This window comes from Astatotilapia calliptera, chromosome 11 (assembly GCF_900246225.1).
Source record: "Astatotilapia calliptera chromosome 11, fAstCal1.2, whole genome shotgun sequence".
Taxonomy (NCBI): domain Eukaryota; kingdom Metazoa; phylum Chordata; class Actinopteri; order Cichliformes; family Cichlidae; genus Astatotilapia; species Astatotilapia calliptera.
In genome coordinates this window covers 6063350-6076866 of record NC_039312.1, presented here as the reverse complement: position 1 = coordinate 6076866, position 13517 = coordinate 6063350, and the positions used below count along the sequence as shown (strand labels likewise).

General features: G+C 39.4%; 1 protein-coding gene across 4 annotated transcripts in view; it reads left to right on the top strand.

Moving 5' to 3' along the window:
- vps13b (vacuolar protein sorting 13 homolog B) overlaps nt 1-13517 on the top strand; it is a 314335-nt gene that overhangs the window by 26681 nt on the left and 274137 nt on the right. For all 4 annotated transcript variants that reach the window (XM_026183458.1, XM_026183460.1, XM_026183459.1 and 1 more), the window contains exons 5-8: nt 4925-5092; nt 5964-6145; nt 6751-6925; nt 11544-11803. In XM_026183458.1, coding sequence (XP_026039243.1) covers nt 4925-5092; nt 5964-6145; nt 6751-6925; nt 11544-11803 — 785 coding nt within the window. The remainder of the gene's footprint in view (nt 1-4924; nt 5093-5963; nt 6146-6750; nt 6926-11543; nt 11804-13517) is intronic.

Genomic DNA, 13517 nt, shown 5'->3' with positions numbered 1-13517 from the left:
TGGGCTGAAGCCGGTCAGTGCTCCTGCATAGTTCTGGCTTGTCTTCGGTTAACCCATCAATATATTCTATGGGGTCAGCCCAGATAATTGCGGGGACATCAACAGGATACTCCTCGTCTTTGCACTTGGAGAGGAGAGGGTCATGCCATGCGAGGACAGTTGTGAACAGAAGATTTCTGCTTTTCTTGTTTCAGTTTTGTGTCCGTTCCAAAATGCAAAGTAAAACACTACACAGGAAGACTCAAATTTAGCAGCGTGGGCAGTCTACACAACAACTGCATGGTGGAGGCTAACTCCAACAGGGGCAGTTAAGCTAACTTCAAGCTAGCAGACAATCGAGCTAACTAGCAGCAGCAAGTTAGTCCAGTTTAGCAAAGGTGTTCTTAGTTTTTATGCTCTTTACCTTTCTAAGGGATGACTGTGATAACAGGGGTAATGTGCGCAAGTAGGCCTGTGCATGTCATCACAGGTCATCCGCCTTAAAGGCTTGAATAGAGGTTTTAGCCAGGACACGTGGGGACGTGATATCCTGTACTTATGTGTTGTACCAAGTGAATTGACTGAAAGGAAACAATTTCTTCAGTTTTCACTGAGTGAAATTATATATCTAGCTGAATCACATTATATAGCGATCTTAGTGAGATCTTTTTTCATTTTCTTGTTGGAAACAACAATAAGAGACCTGATAAGAGTTTTCAGTCTACAGTTTTCAAACCAGTAAACAGCACTCATGTCATGAGCAAAACCAGAAGCAGAAAAAAAGGAAATGCACTAACTGTAGCTAAAAATAGCATTCTGTGATTTGATTTCATTAACAGTGATATAGAAACTAACCTGCATTTAATGCAAAGATTACAAATTGCAGCATCCTCTCATCATAAATATCAGCAAGAAAGAAAAAAAAATCCCATACTGGATTGCTGCGATACAGTTCACTAATTTACTAAGACCATCCCCTCACTCTTATTTTGAAAGTGTAGTTGCAGCTAACCAACTAGCCCAGCTGTCTCCACTGTCATTGACAGCAACTGGTGATAATAGTCCTTGTTCTGCTCCTGAGAGCCGCTGTGAGCTGGACAGCCAGTCTAACCAGAACCTGCAGTTTCAGACATAATTCATCTGACGTTCTATCTTGCACATCGAAGCAGCAACACAACAAGAACTAGCACTGCTAGCTGTTGAGAGTATTGGGACATTTACCCATAATGTAAATACAGAAGCTTTTGTAGTATTAGTGGAAACTGCTAACTAAGGAAACAAAATATCCCATACACACGAAGGCTGGTAATTTCTCCAGCTGAGCCGTTGTTCTGCGTTGGTGCCTTGCTGTACCATGCATGGTTGAGTTCCTTGAATCTCCCACTTTACTATAAGGGGCCCTAGAACTGAATAGTTAGCATAATTAGACAGCTTATATTGCTGCTTTAGTAAGAATCTAATCATATATTAATGTGTTTCCATAATACTGCTGGAAAGTTACCTCAGCGGAAGTGAGATCCTTTCACTGCTGTCTTTGCATTTTTTTACGTTACAAACTGAAAATCAATAGTGGCTTACTGTATTTTATTAAAGATGCTGCGTTCCACAACAGGAATTGTATTTATGCTTCTGGTTACATTGGCAATAGTGCTAATACCATTTTAAATAACACAGCAATACAACTTCACAGTATATTTAGTATCTTATGGACTTGTCTTTTTCTTTATGGCTAATAACTGTGGCAAAGCTGATAGTTGCTAATACTTTCCATATACAGGAAAATGGTGAGCATGTACAGTATAGTGTTTCTTTCCTGTATTGCACAGAAGAGACCACTTGGCCTGTTCTTAGATCACATAAAGGAGCTGGTTTTTCCAGCCATTTTATGGTTGAACAGTTTTAAGTGGGCTTCTTCCCTGTGGGCTGCAGCACAGGTGCTGCCTGTGTCAATTGTTTACAGAAGTTCAGAGCAGTGCAATGGCTCACAGGGAGATGGATTGGGGCCTTGGACTTGTTATAGGCAAGAAGAGGTATAACAAGTGTACAAGCATGCGAGAGAGAAAGAAAGGACACCCTGACATGTGTAAATTAGATCCAGAGAGGTAAATAGCAGGGGGTAAAGTGCTGGTTTTACTGCCCAGGCTGCAGGTGCAACATCGGCTTTCTGACTGACCCCAGAAACACACACACACACACACACACACACACACACACACACACACACACACACACACACACACACACACACACACACACACACACACACACACACACAGAGCCACATTCATGCATGTAAGGAAGTTGCCAGGCACACACTCAGCTCCACTCAAGACAAGCACATGCATGCATGCAAGGCCACGCACAAGTGTCATGAACACACATTAAGTATGAGTTGAGTTCATATTATGTCATCCTCTCTTCCTGCTGCTGTGTTTGGTCAGGCAGCAAACTCATGAGAATTTTGTCAATTGGATTATGCTAATACATAGTCGGGCCTGTGCACAAGTGGCAGAACAGTTAACCAATTCATATAAATATTTTCATCAACAGCACCATTTTGTTCTACTTAATTATTGGTTCTGTTATGCCCTGGGCCAGGCATGTAGATACAGGAAGAAAAACATTTGGTTTGGAAAATAAGGGAAAAGCATTAAAGCTTTATATATTTTAACTTGTAGTGACTGTGTTTAACAGTACTTGGGAGGAATGAATAATGCCATTGGTCCTGTGGTTAGGAGGATTTATTGCTGTATATTTTCATATTTTATGGTCGAAACTCCCCTGTCTGTAATATTTTAAGTTATTTCTTACTTTGTTGAGTAATGACCTTACCATGTATGTTTTTCCTGCAAAGCTTCTGTTTCTGGGCGTTACTGTGGCCATTAGGAGGTACTGGTAACACTGCAGGATGGCTCCCTCAGCTCTGTTGAAACCCAATCTGTCATGCTGCTTTTTCTCTTGTGCTTGCTCTAGGCTACTACATCCACCCACTTCCTCAACAGAAGGACTGTCACCCTCACCTCCCTCAGCCTTTAAAAAAGTTGAATTCTGTAATTTCTAGTTTTATGTATAATTGAGAATCCTTTCTCTTCATATCCTCAAAATGTGAAAGTCACACTCTCAAATGTTTTAAATTAATTAATGCATTACATTTCTAAAAGTTATGACCCAAGTTTTTCCAGTGTAAATTCACAGTGTACTAAATAGTTATTATGCAGGTCGCTCATTGGTTCTTTTTTTTGCTCTTTTTATTACTGGCAGATTTTGTCATGAGACATATTAATAAATACACTGCAACCCTGATCTTTTCTTGGTAATACCTACAGAACCTTTTTTTTTTTTTTGAGAATTCTGCAAATGTCAGAATTAGTTGGACTGGACATTAAACAGTCATTATGCTACCAGCTCTCTGCTATAGAGTCTCTGTAATGTCTGATTGAACCCATGTGAGAAAACTGCAGGTAATTGTTTGGAGAATTCACATCAAGAAAGTGGGAATATGCAAGTCCTGCCCAGGTGCCACCCCTCACCAAGCAACCCATTTCCATTAGTGTCCTTTTACTTGTGAAAAGGGGAAAAGTTGGAAAAATGCCCAGCCCTGATTATCCTGACCTTTGAGGAGTTCATAAGTTCCTAAATAAATTGTTTTTTTTCCCTTCATATTATGGGATTCCTATGACAGGGATTTATTGTGCTTTTAATTGCACTATTCTGTGTATGTACAAAGACCCATATTTTTATGTATGAGTGTGTGTGAGTACTTATTCAGTGAAAGTTGCTTGTGTTTAAGTGGACACAAAGGTGCCTCAGTAGTTTAATGAGCTTGGAAGGGATATAGTTATTGCAATATGTGCATAATTTGGAGTTAAACAGGATTTTACATCTGAGAGAAAGTAGAGCCCTTCTTAATACACTGCGATTTAAAGAGCTGCAAATTTTGTTGAGGTTGATTTTTTTCTTCTTCTTTCCTTTTTTGGATAGAAGAATAACATGCCAGAATGATCTCTTATTTACAAGTCCATAAATAAACAAATAAATAAAATTTTATTTATATAGCACCTTTCAAGACAGAATCACAAAGTGCTGCACATAAGATCACAAGTCATAAAAAGATTTAAAAAGAGAAAATAAAACAGGCATAAAATTAACCAAAAGCAGTTTTAAAAAGGTAAGTTTTGAGTTGTTTTTTAAAAACAGCTACTGAGTCCACAGTTCTTAATGCTTGGGGGAGAGAGTTCCACAGTCTAGGGGCCACAGTGGCAAAAGCTCTATCACCCTTAGTCCTCCTCTTAGTGTTTTTTATAGCAAGTAAGCCCTGATCAGATGACCTCAAAGACCTGCTAGGGACATAGGGCTGTAGCAGATCAAAGTTGTAGGCAGGTACCAGTCCGTGCACAGCTCTGTAGGTCAAGACCAGGATCTTAAAATCAACTCTAAATTTAACAGGAAGCCAGTGTAACTGAGATAATAATGGTGTCACATGTGAGTACTTGGAGGATTTTGTCAAAAGCCTAGCTGCAGCGTTTTGCACAACCTGCAGACGATCCAGAGAACCTTTGCTTAGACACATAGACAGCGAATTACAATAATCCAAGCGTGACGAAATAAAAGCATGTATAGCAATCTCAAGTTCAGAGCGAGATAAAATCGGGCTTAGCTTAGCCACATTTCTTAAATGATAAAAACAAGACCGAACCAGAGATTTTACATGCCCGTCCAAGGATGGCAGGGGTCAGTGGTACTGAGTCTACACTACACACTATGGAATGTAGCTCTAGTTTTTACTCTTTATTGTGTCTCAACACAAATGTAATCTTTCATATATCTAATATGTCCTTGTCCATGCGTTTTTGGGTCCTGGTAATTAGGTTTATTGTCTTTGTGTCTTTGTGTCCATATTTTATGGGTTAATATGATTCTTATGTTTTAACCTGTGTGTTTGTAGGCTATGTCCAAAGTCTGATCAGACGTGTGGTGAACAACGTGAACATTGTGGTGAATAACCTGATCCTTAAGTATGTGGAAGATGATATTGTGCTGTCAGTCAACATCACCTCAGCAGAGTGCTACACAGTGGATGATTTATGGGAAAGAGCCTTCATGGACATTACTGGTGAGCAATAGCCTCTTAAATTCCTTGGTAATTAGATTAACTAGTAAACATACTGAGATAGTAGCCCCTATAGTAAACATTTTAATAATTAGTTTTAAAAAAGGACAAACAAATGTAAAGATGTCTCATTTTTAAAGCCAATACTTGAGAGAAGGATATAGTATGCAGATTGAGATATAGTATGCACATGTATGTACAATATATTTAAATGTAGCTTGTTTCCTTCAGGCCTTGTGCTCATATGCATTTACTCTATATGTTGTCTATTATATTATTATTATTATTGCAAATAGCACTGCCTTAAAAGACCGACAACAATGTTCAAATTTCTGGCACAGCAGCAGAGGGAGAGCTTTTCCCTTAAAGTACATCATTTGTTGTTTGGGTTTAGCACAGGTGATGTTAACAGGAATAAGCCCTATGTAAAGAGTGCTAGAATTGTGTCTAGAAAAATAATGGCTGCTAATGTGAATCGTCCAACATCAACTCAAGTGTCAATGAAGTTTCTGGAAGCTGCTGGGAAGAGGAAGTGTTCTTCACATACTTCTTGAAAGCAACTAGTGAGTACTGTAATGGTTACTGGCACTGTTTAGACAGTGAAATAATTCTGGGAATAGATCCTGTTATCATTCTGCCAAGGGTAAGTGAATCAGTGTCAAGTGAGAACCTGATGATGTGTGGCCAACCAAGACACACACACACAAACAAACTTTCTGAGCTAGCTCTCTATTTTAACTAAATCACTGATAATGAGAATTTGTTGTCAGGAGCTGCTCTCTGTTAGTGTGTGCATAATTTAACTTGTTTGTTTTTAATGATACCTAATTTTGTTTTAATCCTTTTTTCTTCTCTTGCTTTTTTCTTTGTGCAGCTCCAGAGTTGGTCCTAAGGAAACTGATCAACTTTGCTGACTGCACCGTGTGTTTGGACAAACGGAATGCTAGCGGCAAAATTGAGTTTTACCAGGACCCGCTCTTGTACAAATGCTCCTTCAGAACACGCCTCCATTTTACATATGACAACATCAACTCTAAGATCCCATCTGTCATAAAGGTGAGCCAGCCTGTGATTTTAGGAATAACTCTATAACTGCCATCATCTTAGCAAAGCTCAAGGAAATGTTAGGGGTTAATATAATTTCTTATATTTGCTGTTGTCTGAAGATTCCATATGATGGAAAAACTTACATTTCTATTAACAGTTTACAGATATCAAAGATTAATGTGGCTGACTTTTGTTTGGGCAGCTGTTCTCACATCAATAGCAGGATAATGACTAATATCAGTGAATTGTTGTCAACCAGTGACTTTAAATATATGTGGAAGACAGCTGCTTGTTTTGGGAAGATTTTACTTCCTTCATGAAAATCTAAGGTACCACTAGAAATGATCTGAGACACGACTGAAGTAAAATCGGTGTTAGAATTTTAAGTCAAGTGCTGTTAGTACATACTTTTTGGGGGTACTAATCCATTTTGTATAACTGCGAACACTTAGTTGGACAAAAGCTCTTCTACACTAAGATTTGTTTAGAACAAATATTTTAAAAGTACTGGAATTCTAAGAGAAGATGATAGATGCGTTCTGTATTTTTCATATAAATCTGTGCATTAATTGGATCAAATATCAAAATCTAATTTATAGCTAACTATTTTTCAGATCCATACCATGGTGGAGAGCCTGAAGTTGTCCATTACCGATCAGCAGCTACCCATGTTTATACGAATCTTGGAGCTAATCATTGCTCTTTACTATGGGGAAATCGGAGGACACAAAGAGGATGAGGGTGAAGAAGGCACTGGGCATGCAAGGGATTCTGGAGCAAGTTCACCTGGTGAGTGAGATTTCTTATGGAAAGCAACAGTAATTCTCTAACACTTTGATTGGTTTGTTAATGTTTTATGTTTAAAACAAGTTTTAAGACAGTCCACAAAAGTCCACAAAAATTCAGTATCATAATAGTAATTAATTATAATTCCGTATCATAATTGAATTTCAATTTTAGACTTAATCACTAACAACAGCTAAAGCATACGTATGTTTTGCTCTATGAACATTTCAGTGGCTAAGTATGCTTCTTATCACCATAGCATGTTTGAATCAAGTGACATACAAAGCAAAATAAATCAAATTTTGCATGGTCTTACTTCATGGTCATCCCATGACTCTGCATGTTGCCTTATTCCGATCAGGGGCTCTGTCTTTTTTATATGTTGCTGTTATTCCTAAATGGGACATTTAACATCGCTTTGACCATGGTGTGCACTCCTCCTGCTTTTTCCACAAACAAAATCTGGAGCGTATAACTCGATACAGACCATTGTCATCAGGCCTGATCACCTCCATGTGGTTGGAAGCAGGAGAAAGCAGGATAAGGAGAAGAAACTAGGTTGAATCAAACACAGGTCTACCTCTATCTTTCTAATTGGAGCACATGGTAAATCACACTGCTTATGTCCAGCTGTGAAGCAAAACGCATAGGTGCAGTTGTTTAAAGGCAGACACTGAGTTGTACAAAATTGAACACTCACAAAACTGCACTCATTGACATATATTTATACAGTATACTTTGAATAACTGTGGTTATTTAAAAAAAAAAAAAAGACATCCCTTTTCCCCTGAACACCCATCTCTTAAAATGCTCATGTATGAAGTATCATGTCCTTCTGGGCTAAATCAGCCTCTCTAGCACCAGGAGCAAATTATGGTGGAATAGAAGTAGTGGGCAAAGGGGAGCGTAGACAGCCCCACACACGGCCCTTTCCTCGCTCGCTCTAACTCCCTGCCTCTTGGCGTGGAACTTTCGTTGCCAGTTGGCGCAGCTTCCAGTTCAGTGTCCAATGCCAGATGTAAGAGTCGGTGTCATGCTACTGCTATGCGGAGCCTCTGAGAATGAATTAGTATCCCATCACAAAAATATACAAGAGGGGACCAGCTCTTGGAACCTGAGCACCCCCAGATCTTGTTATGCTGGAAGTAATCGTCAGAGTGAAGAAGCTGGAGGGGGCAGGGGGGCAATTGTGTGTATATGCACTGTAATAAGTAGGTGTGTGTGTGTTGAGAGGGCTCCAAACATATTCATAAACATGATTTTAAATGTGTGCATTTCAGATTTATGAAATAAAGCTGATTTTTTTCCCTCCTGGAAAAAAAATAAGAACAATAAAGCTAAAATGATTTATTCTTTTTAATGACAAAATATAATTTTCCAAACCAGGACAGACAGCCATACATTGAGTCGGAGCACTACACTTGTAGAGACTGAATTGGCTTTCATGCATATTTATTGTTCATGGGTTATAGTTTGTAGGAAACAGTCATTGTTACATGATTGCTGGAATATGATACCAACATTGTGCATAGTACTTCATAACATTCATTGATTTCCCATAGGCTACTTGAGTCTTGCTGCATATTCTGGTTCCACTGGCCTGTATGTGCGTTTCATTTATTTACTCTTGCTTTGAGTTGGCTTTTGTAACTGATACTGTTGCACTGATTGAATTTTCCTAGTGTTTCTTTGTTTGTTTGTTTTTTTTATAAAATGAGGTTTATTTGTGTGAGGGTGTATATATGTGGTCAAAAGATTGAGTTGAGAGTAAGGAATGAATTCTGTATCTACTGTGTAATGTATTAATAAGTCATGACTTAAGTGGTCTGTTTTTAAAAAAAATTTCAAAGGGAATATTAATTTTTCCCACATGTGAAGGTGTTTTTCTTTTTGCCAATTATTGAAGTGGAAAAAGCCTTGTAATGTGTTTATGTGCCCATGATTCACTGTGGCCGCATGTTGTTTGTTTGAATCGTTTCCTTTTAGGTAAGAGCCAATGTCTCATTAATGAATAGGCTTGTTAGGTGAAGATTGTGCGATATTTGTGTGTCACTAACCAAAACAACCCTTCGGTTAGGATTACATGGCTAGTTTTCTTACTGTCTGAAATTCAGTGAAGTCTGAGAAAAACACTAAAGAATTAAGTGGTTGGAAACATAGATGACTAACATGCTTGGATGGACCAGCTGGTCACAGCAGTGAAAGTTGTATGGTTTCAAGAAGTATGTGAAGAATTATGAACTGAGGACAGTGGCTGCTGAAGTGTGGCAGGGTGTGTGCATCTCTGTGTAACATACATGAGCCCTTATACTTGTTACTTTTCTCCAATATCATATGTGCATGTGGATGGGACTTGGTGTTTAGTGTTTGCTTTGTAGGAGGGCTTAGCCTCCATGTCCCTTGAAGTGTGCTGAATGGAAAGGACCTTCACACAGGAATCAACCAGAAACCACAGGCTGTGTCAGTGTTACTAACCTCAAGTAGCTCCCTAGTGATAATACATTGGTATGACAGGACATTGTTTCTTTTTTTGTAGTGTTACTGTGAACATGGGATGACCATTGAATTGAGTGGTTTAGTGGTTTCTGCTATTAGAGTTAAAATTGCTTTTACGGTAGTATGATGTTAATGTCATGCTGGTAGCAAAAATGCTGTAAGTAAGTTCAGTCATGAAAAAAAAACGTCGTTATGAATGCATTGCACTATGGTATGTGTTTTTTGCATCAGTGGTTATCTGTTAAGCTTAGATTGAGTCTTAACATGTATGCATGTCTACACAAACACCTGCACTATCAGTAGATAGGAGTAGCCTTCACTGAACGGTCAGGTAACAGTCCACCTCTCCCTCTATAAACATGGAGGGACATCTACTGGCCTGTGAGAGCACTGCCTCTTTTTACTACTTCCCACTCACTTTCTGTGTCACTGTCTCTTACACCGAATCCTTTCCTAGCTTAGGCCTACCCTGCTGCTTGAAGACTCTGGACTAAGAGAAACCGTACATGACGCTGACTGTCATGCAGTTCTTCTGAGCTCTACTTAAGGATATATGGACAGATGTTCATAGAGTGCTGCAATACATACATTGTTAGTTGGCAGACACTGATTGTACTCCCAGAGCAGGGATACTTCACACCTGTGTGGTCATAGTGCTCAACGCCAAGGCAGCATACATTCTGGCCAGACTACATCATCGTTTGGGAATTTTTCACTCACTTCTAAGGCTTAATACTTCAAAATGTCCTTAAGCTGCTCTGTTTTGATCACTTGATTGGTGATTGTGCTTTTATTTTGATTGCCTTGTAATTCAAATGTAGACTTCGTCAGGCTGTGATGTGAAATGAAAGAGCATAACTTGTTAAACTGACACCTCAAAGGCTTCCTTGAGTAAAAACAAAAAAAAAAGGAATGAGCGATGGAATCAGACAGGGAGATTGGGATGGAAAGACAGATAAAAAAGCCATAACATGGGATTTCCAGCTGCCAATTCACAAAGTGAAAGATTTAATTAAAATATGTCATAATTTTCACCGCCTTACCCTCTGGGATTCCTAAGTTGTGACCTCACGGACAATATTGTTTTCTCGTAGAGGACGTGAGGCCACAAGGAATGGAATTACACATTCTTATGTATTGACATCAGCTTCCTCTATCCCAATGTGTATGGAAACATACATGATGGGACCAGTTCAGGGGTCAGGATCAGGAATGGATGGGTGCATGGTGGTTTTTTGACTGCTCAAATGGTAATTGGAGAAAAAGTGAAGACTTTTGGTTGTTTTTGTAAACCTACCCCGACAACTTGCCACTCTGTGGATTTTCTACAAAGTAGCCAGTGCTTTAGTCAGCTCCACCCCATCTTCCCAAACTTATAGTTAACACTATTGCTAAGTTTTACCTACGCTCCTAGCCAAGCAGTGTTTATGCTAGTGGCTCATAGTTACCTGGACTCCTGCATGGCCTCCATTTTAGTAGTTGGCTTCTTACCAAACATGTGATTTGACCACACGCATAACTGAAATTGGCCTGTGCTGTTGGGTCCAGCACAGACTGCCTTGACCACTGGGTCCAGTCAAAGCCCTCCTCTGTCAGGATGCTGGCTGACAGCCTTTGCCCTCTGGCCTCTGCTGGAATGAACTTCCTCTTGCTCTGTGGAATTCATGCAGCAATGAGTTCATGTAACCCACAAATACTTACACACCTGCCTGCTGGAGCATTGGCAGAAACTACTGTGAAACTTCCTTGTTCTCTGCTGTTTTTGTGTGTTCTGTTGACAGCTGAAACAACTTGCTAGAATTAAAATGCCCCGAAGGAAAGGGTAAATTAATTTAGTGTGCCGCCCTGCATACAGACACTTCCATTATCTGCAAGTTTCCCCTCTCTTTAACCAGGTTGTATTCAGAAACTGCCACTTTAAATGCATTTACCTGTTGGGGTAAAAGTGTGCTAGAAAGGAATTATGTCACTGTTTTGTTTTGTTTGTTTGTTTTTTGTGTGTGTGTGTGTAGGGGGGGGGTTGCTGATATATAGATTTTTCTCTTTTACTGCAGCTAATTCAGCAGCAGTAAAATCCTAAGTTTATGTTTAAATGATATCTAATTAAGACTTTTATCTCCTTCAGGAATGGATGTAGATACGGAAAGGCGACCTAGCCAAGACCTCTACATACAGTCTGGTAATCCTGATGAAGCAAACCAAGGTTGGGTGTCCTGGGCTTGGTCCTTCGTTCCAGCCATTGTAAGCACAGAGGAAGAAGGAGAGGATGGTCTCTACCAGCAGCGAGAGACGGGAAGCATCCCCAACAGCTCCCAACTCCACACACCCAAAGACCCCATTGTTTCCATAGGCTTCTACTGCACCAAAGCTTCTGTTACCTTCAAGGTAAATAAGATGTTTGATAAAATAAAATAAAATAAACACATCACCATCTTAACTTAAATACAAAATTATGTTTTGATATAAAATAAATGTCCATTTCCACAGCAGTGGATTGAGCATTCATTGGACTTGTGTTAAGCCTGTGACGCTGCTGCTGTTTGTAATATAGCAAGAGTTCATTTATCATTTAGAACAAAGGATTTAACTAAATACTAGCAAATTCTGGAAGTAACCGTCAAGCTGAATGTTTTGGAATGGCCTTCAGTCCTCCCAACAAAATATCAATCAAAATAATACAGAACTGGAAGCATTTGAAACAAGAATAAGAGAAAATCCCATAAACAAGAAATGAAAGACTCCTCACAACTACAAAAAGTATTTACAAGCTAGGATATTTTCCTAGAGGAGGTTTTACTAAGTACTGACCATGAAGGGTCATGGACTATATGTAACCCATTGGCTTCTGTAGTCTCAATTTTAAAGCCTCAGTTTAAGCTGTTTTGGCTCTTTTGGAGCCAAAGTAACCATATTTCGATGTTGGATTCATAAATTGTATGGGTGCAATGCACAGACCCGGATACTGGCTAGTTAGCGCTGAGTATAGTCAAGTAAAATACTAGAATTTCACTTGGCAGAAATGAAACACAAACTCCTTTATGATCCGTGCCACACAGGAACCTATATATTTTTCCAGATAAATGCTCCAAACTGCACCAACATCGCGAGCAGGGTCGAGAGGTTTATTTTAGTCACTCGAAATATTGAAGGTGAGGCCTATCAGACAGCTGCCTGTGGCTACAGCTGCCTGTGGCACACCTGTCAATAAAGCAACCACAATCCTTACTTTCAGCCTTATCAGTATCTGCATCTCTGTTTTTTCCCCCCCTACATCACAGTTGTTACAAAGAGAGAAAATATGCACCGAGCTCAAAACCATACTCCTTACCCTTGAATAATCCTTTTACTTCTGTTAACTTATTTTAACATTGAAAGCTTTCACTGGGGGGGACTTGCTTTTCGTACATTTCGGATATGAGGTAATTTTTTTTTACCACTCTGCCAGTGTAAAAGAACCAATCTGTCAAGAATCTGTTATGATTTCTACATTTAGGATGCCTTTAAATTAGAATTTTTTTGTCTTCAGTGCATTATTGTCACTCTCACTGGCCACCACACAGTTGCATATTTTAATTTAATGGTCAGTTTCATCTCAAGTCTCAAAAACTGCTTGATCCTCAGGAAGCCCTAATCCTCTTTGTGTTTCTGTGTGCGGTATAGGGGAGGGCAGTATAACCGCTAACTAGCGTCTCGGGTCACATTAATGTTTTAAACATTATACATGGTATGATGACTATTCAGAAATGGACCCCAAGCTTTAATCCTGCCTGCTCACTCAGAATAGTTGGAATTCATCTGTGTTTCCTGTCAGATTCAGGCACTTTAGATCACATTACTGGTCGTGTGTGTGTGTGTGTGTGTGTGTGTGTGTGTGTGTGTGTGTGTGTGTGTGTGTGTGTGTGTGCGTGCATGCGTTTGTGTGCGAGAGCGTATATTACTTGACGGTGTGTGATCAGTAAAGGGGAGGTTTGTCTCAGGCCAAACAGACTTTGGTGTTTTTCTAATAATGTTTAAATTGTTCCTGTATTGTTTGAGTTCTTTTAATCAATTAATTGCCTCTCGTCTGCAATAATTGCACACAGCTGAAAGGATGGTTTTT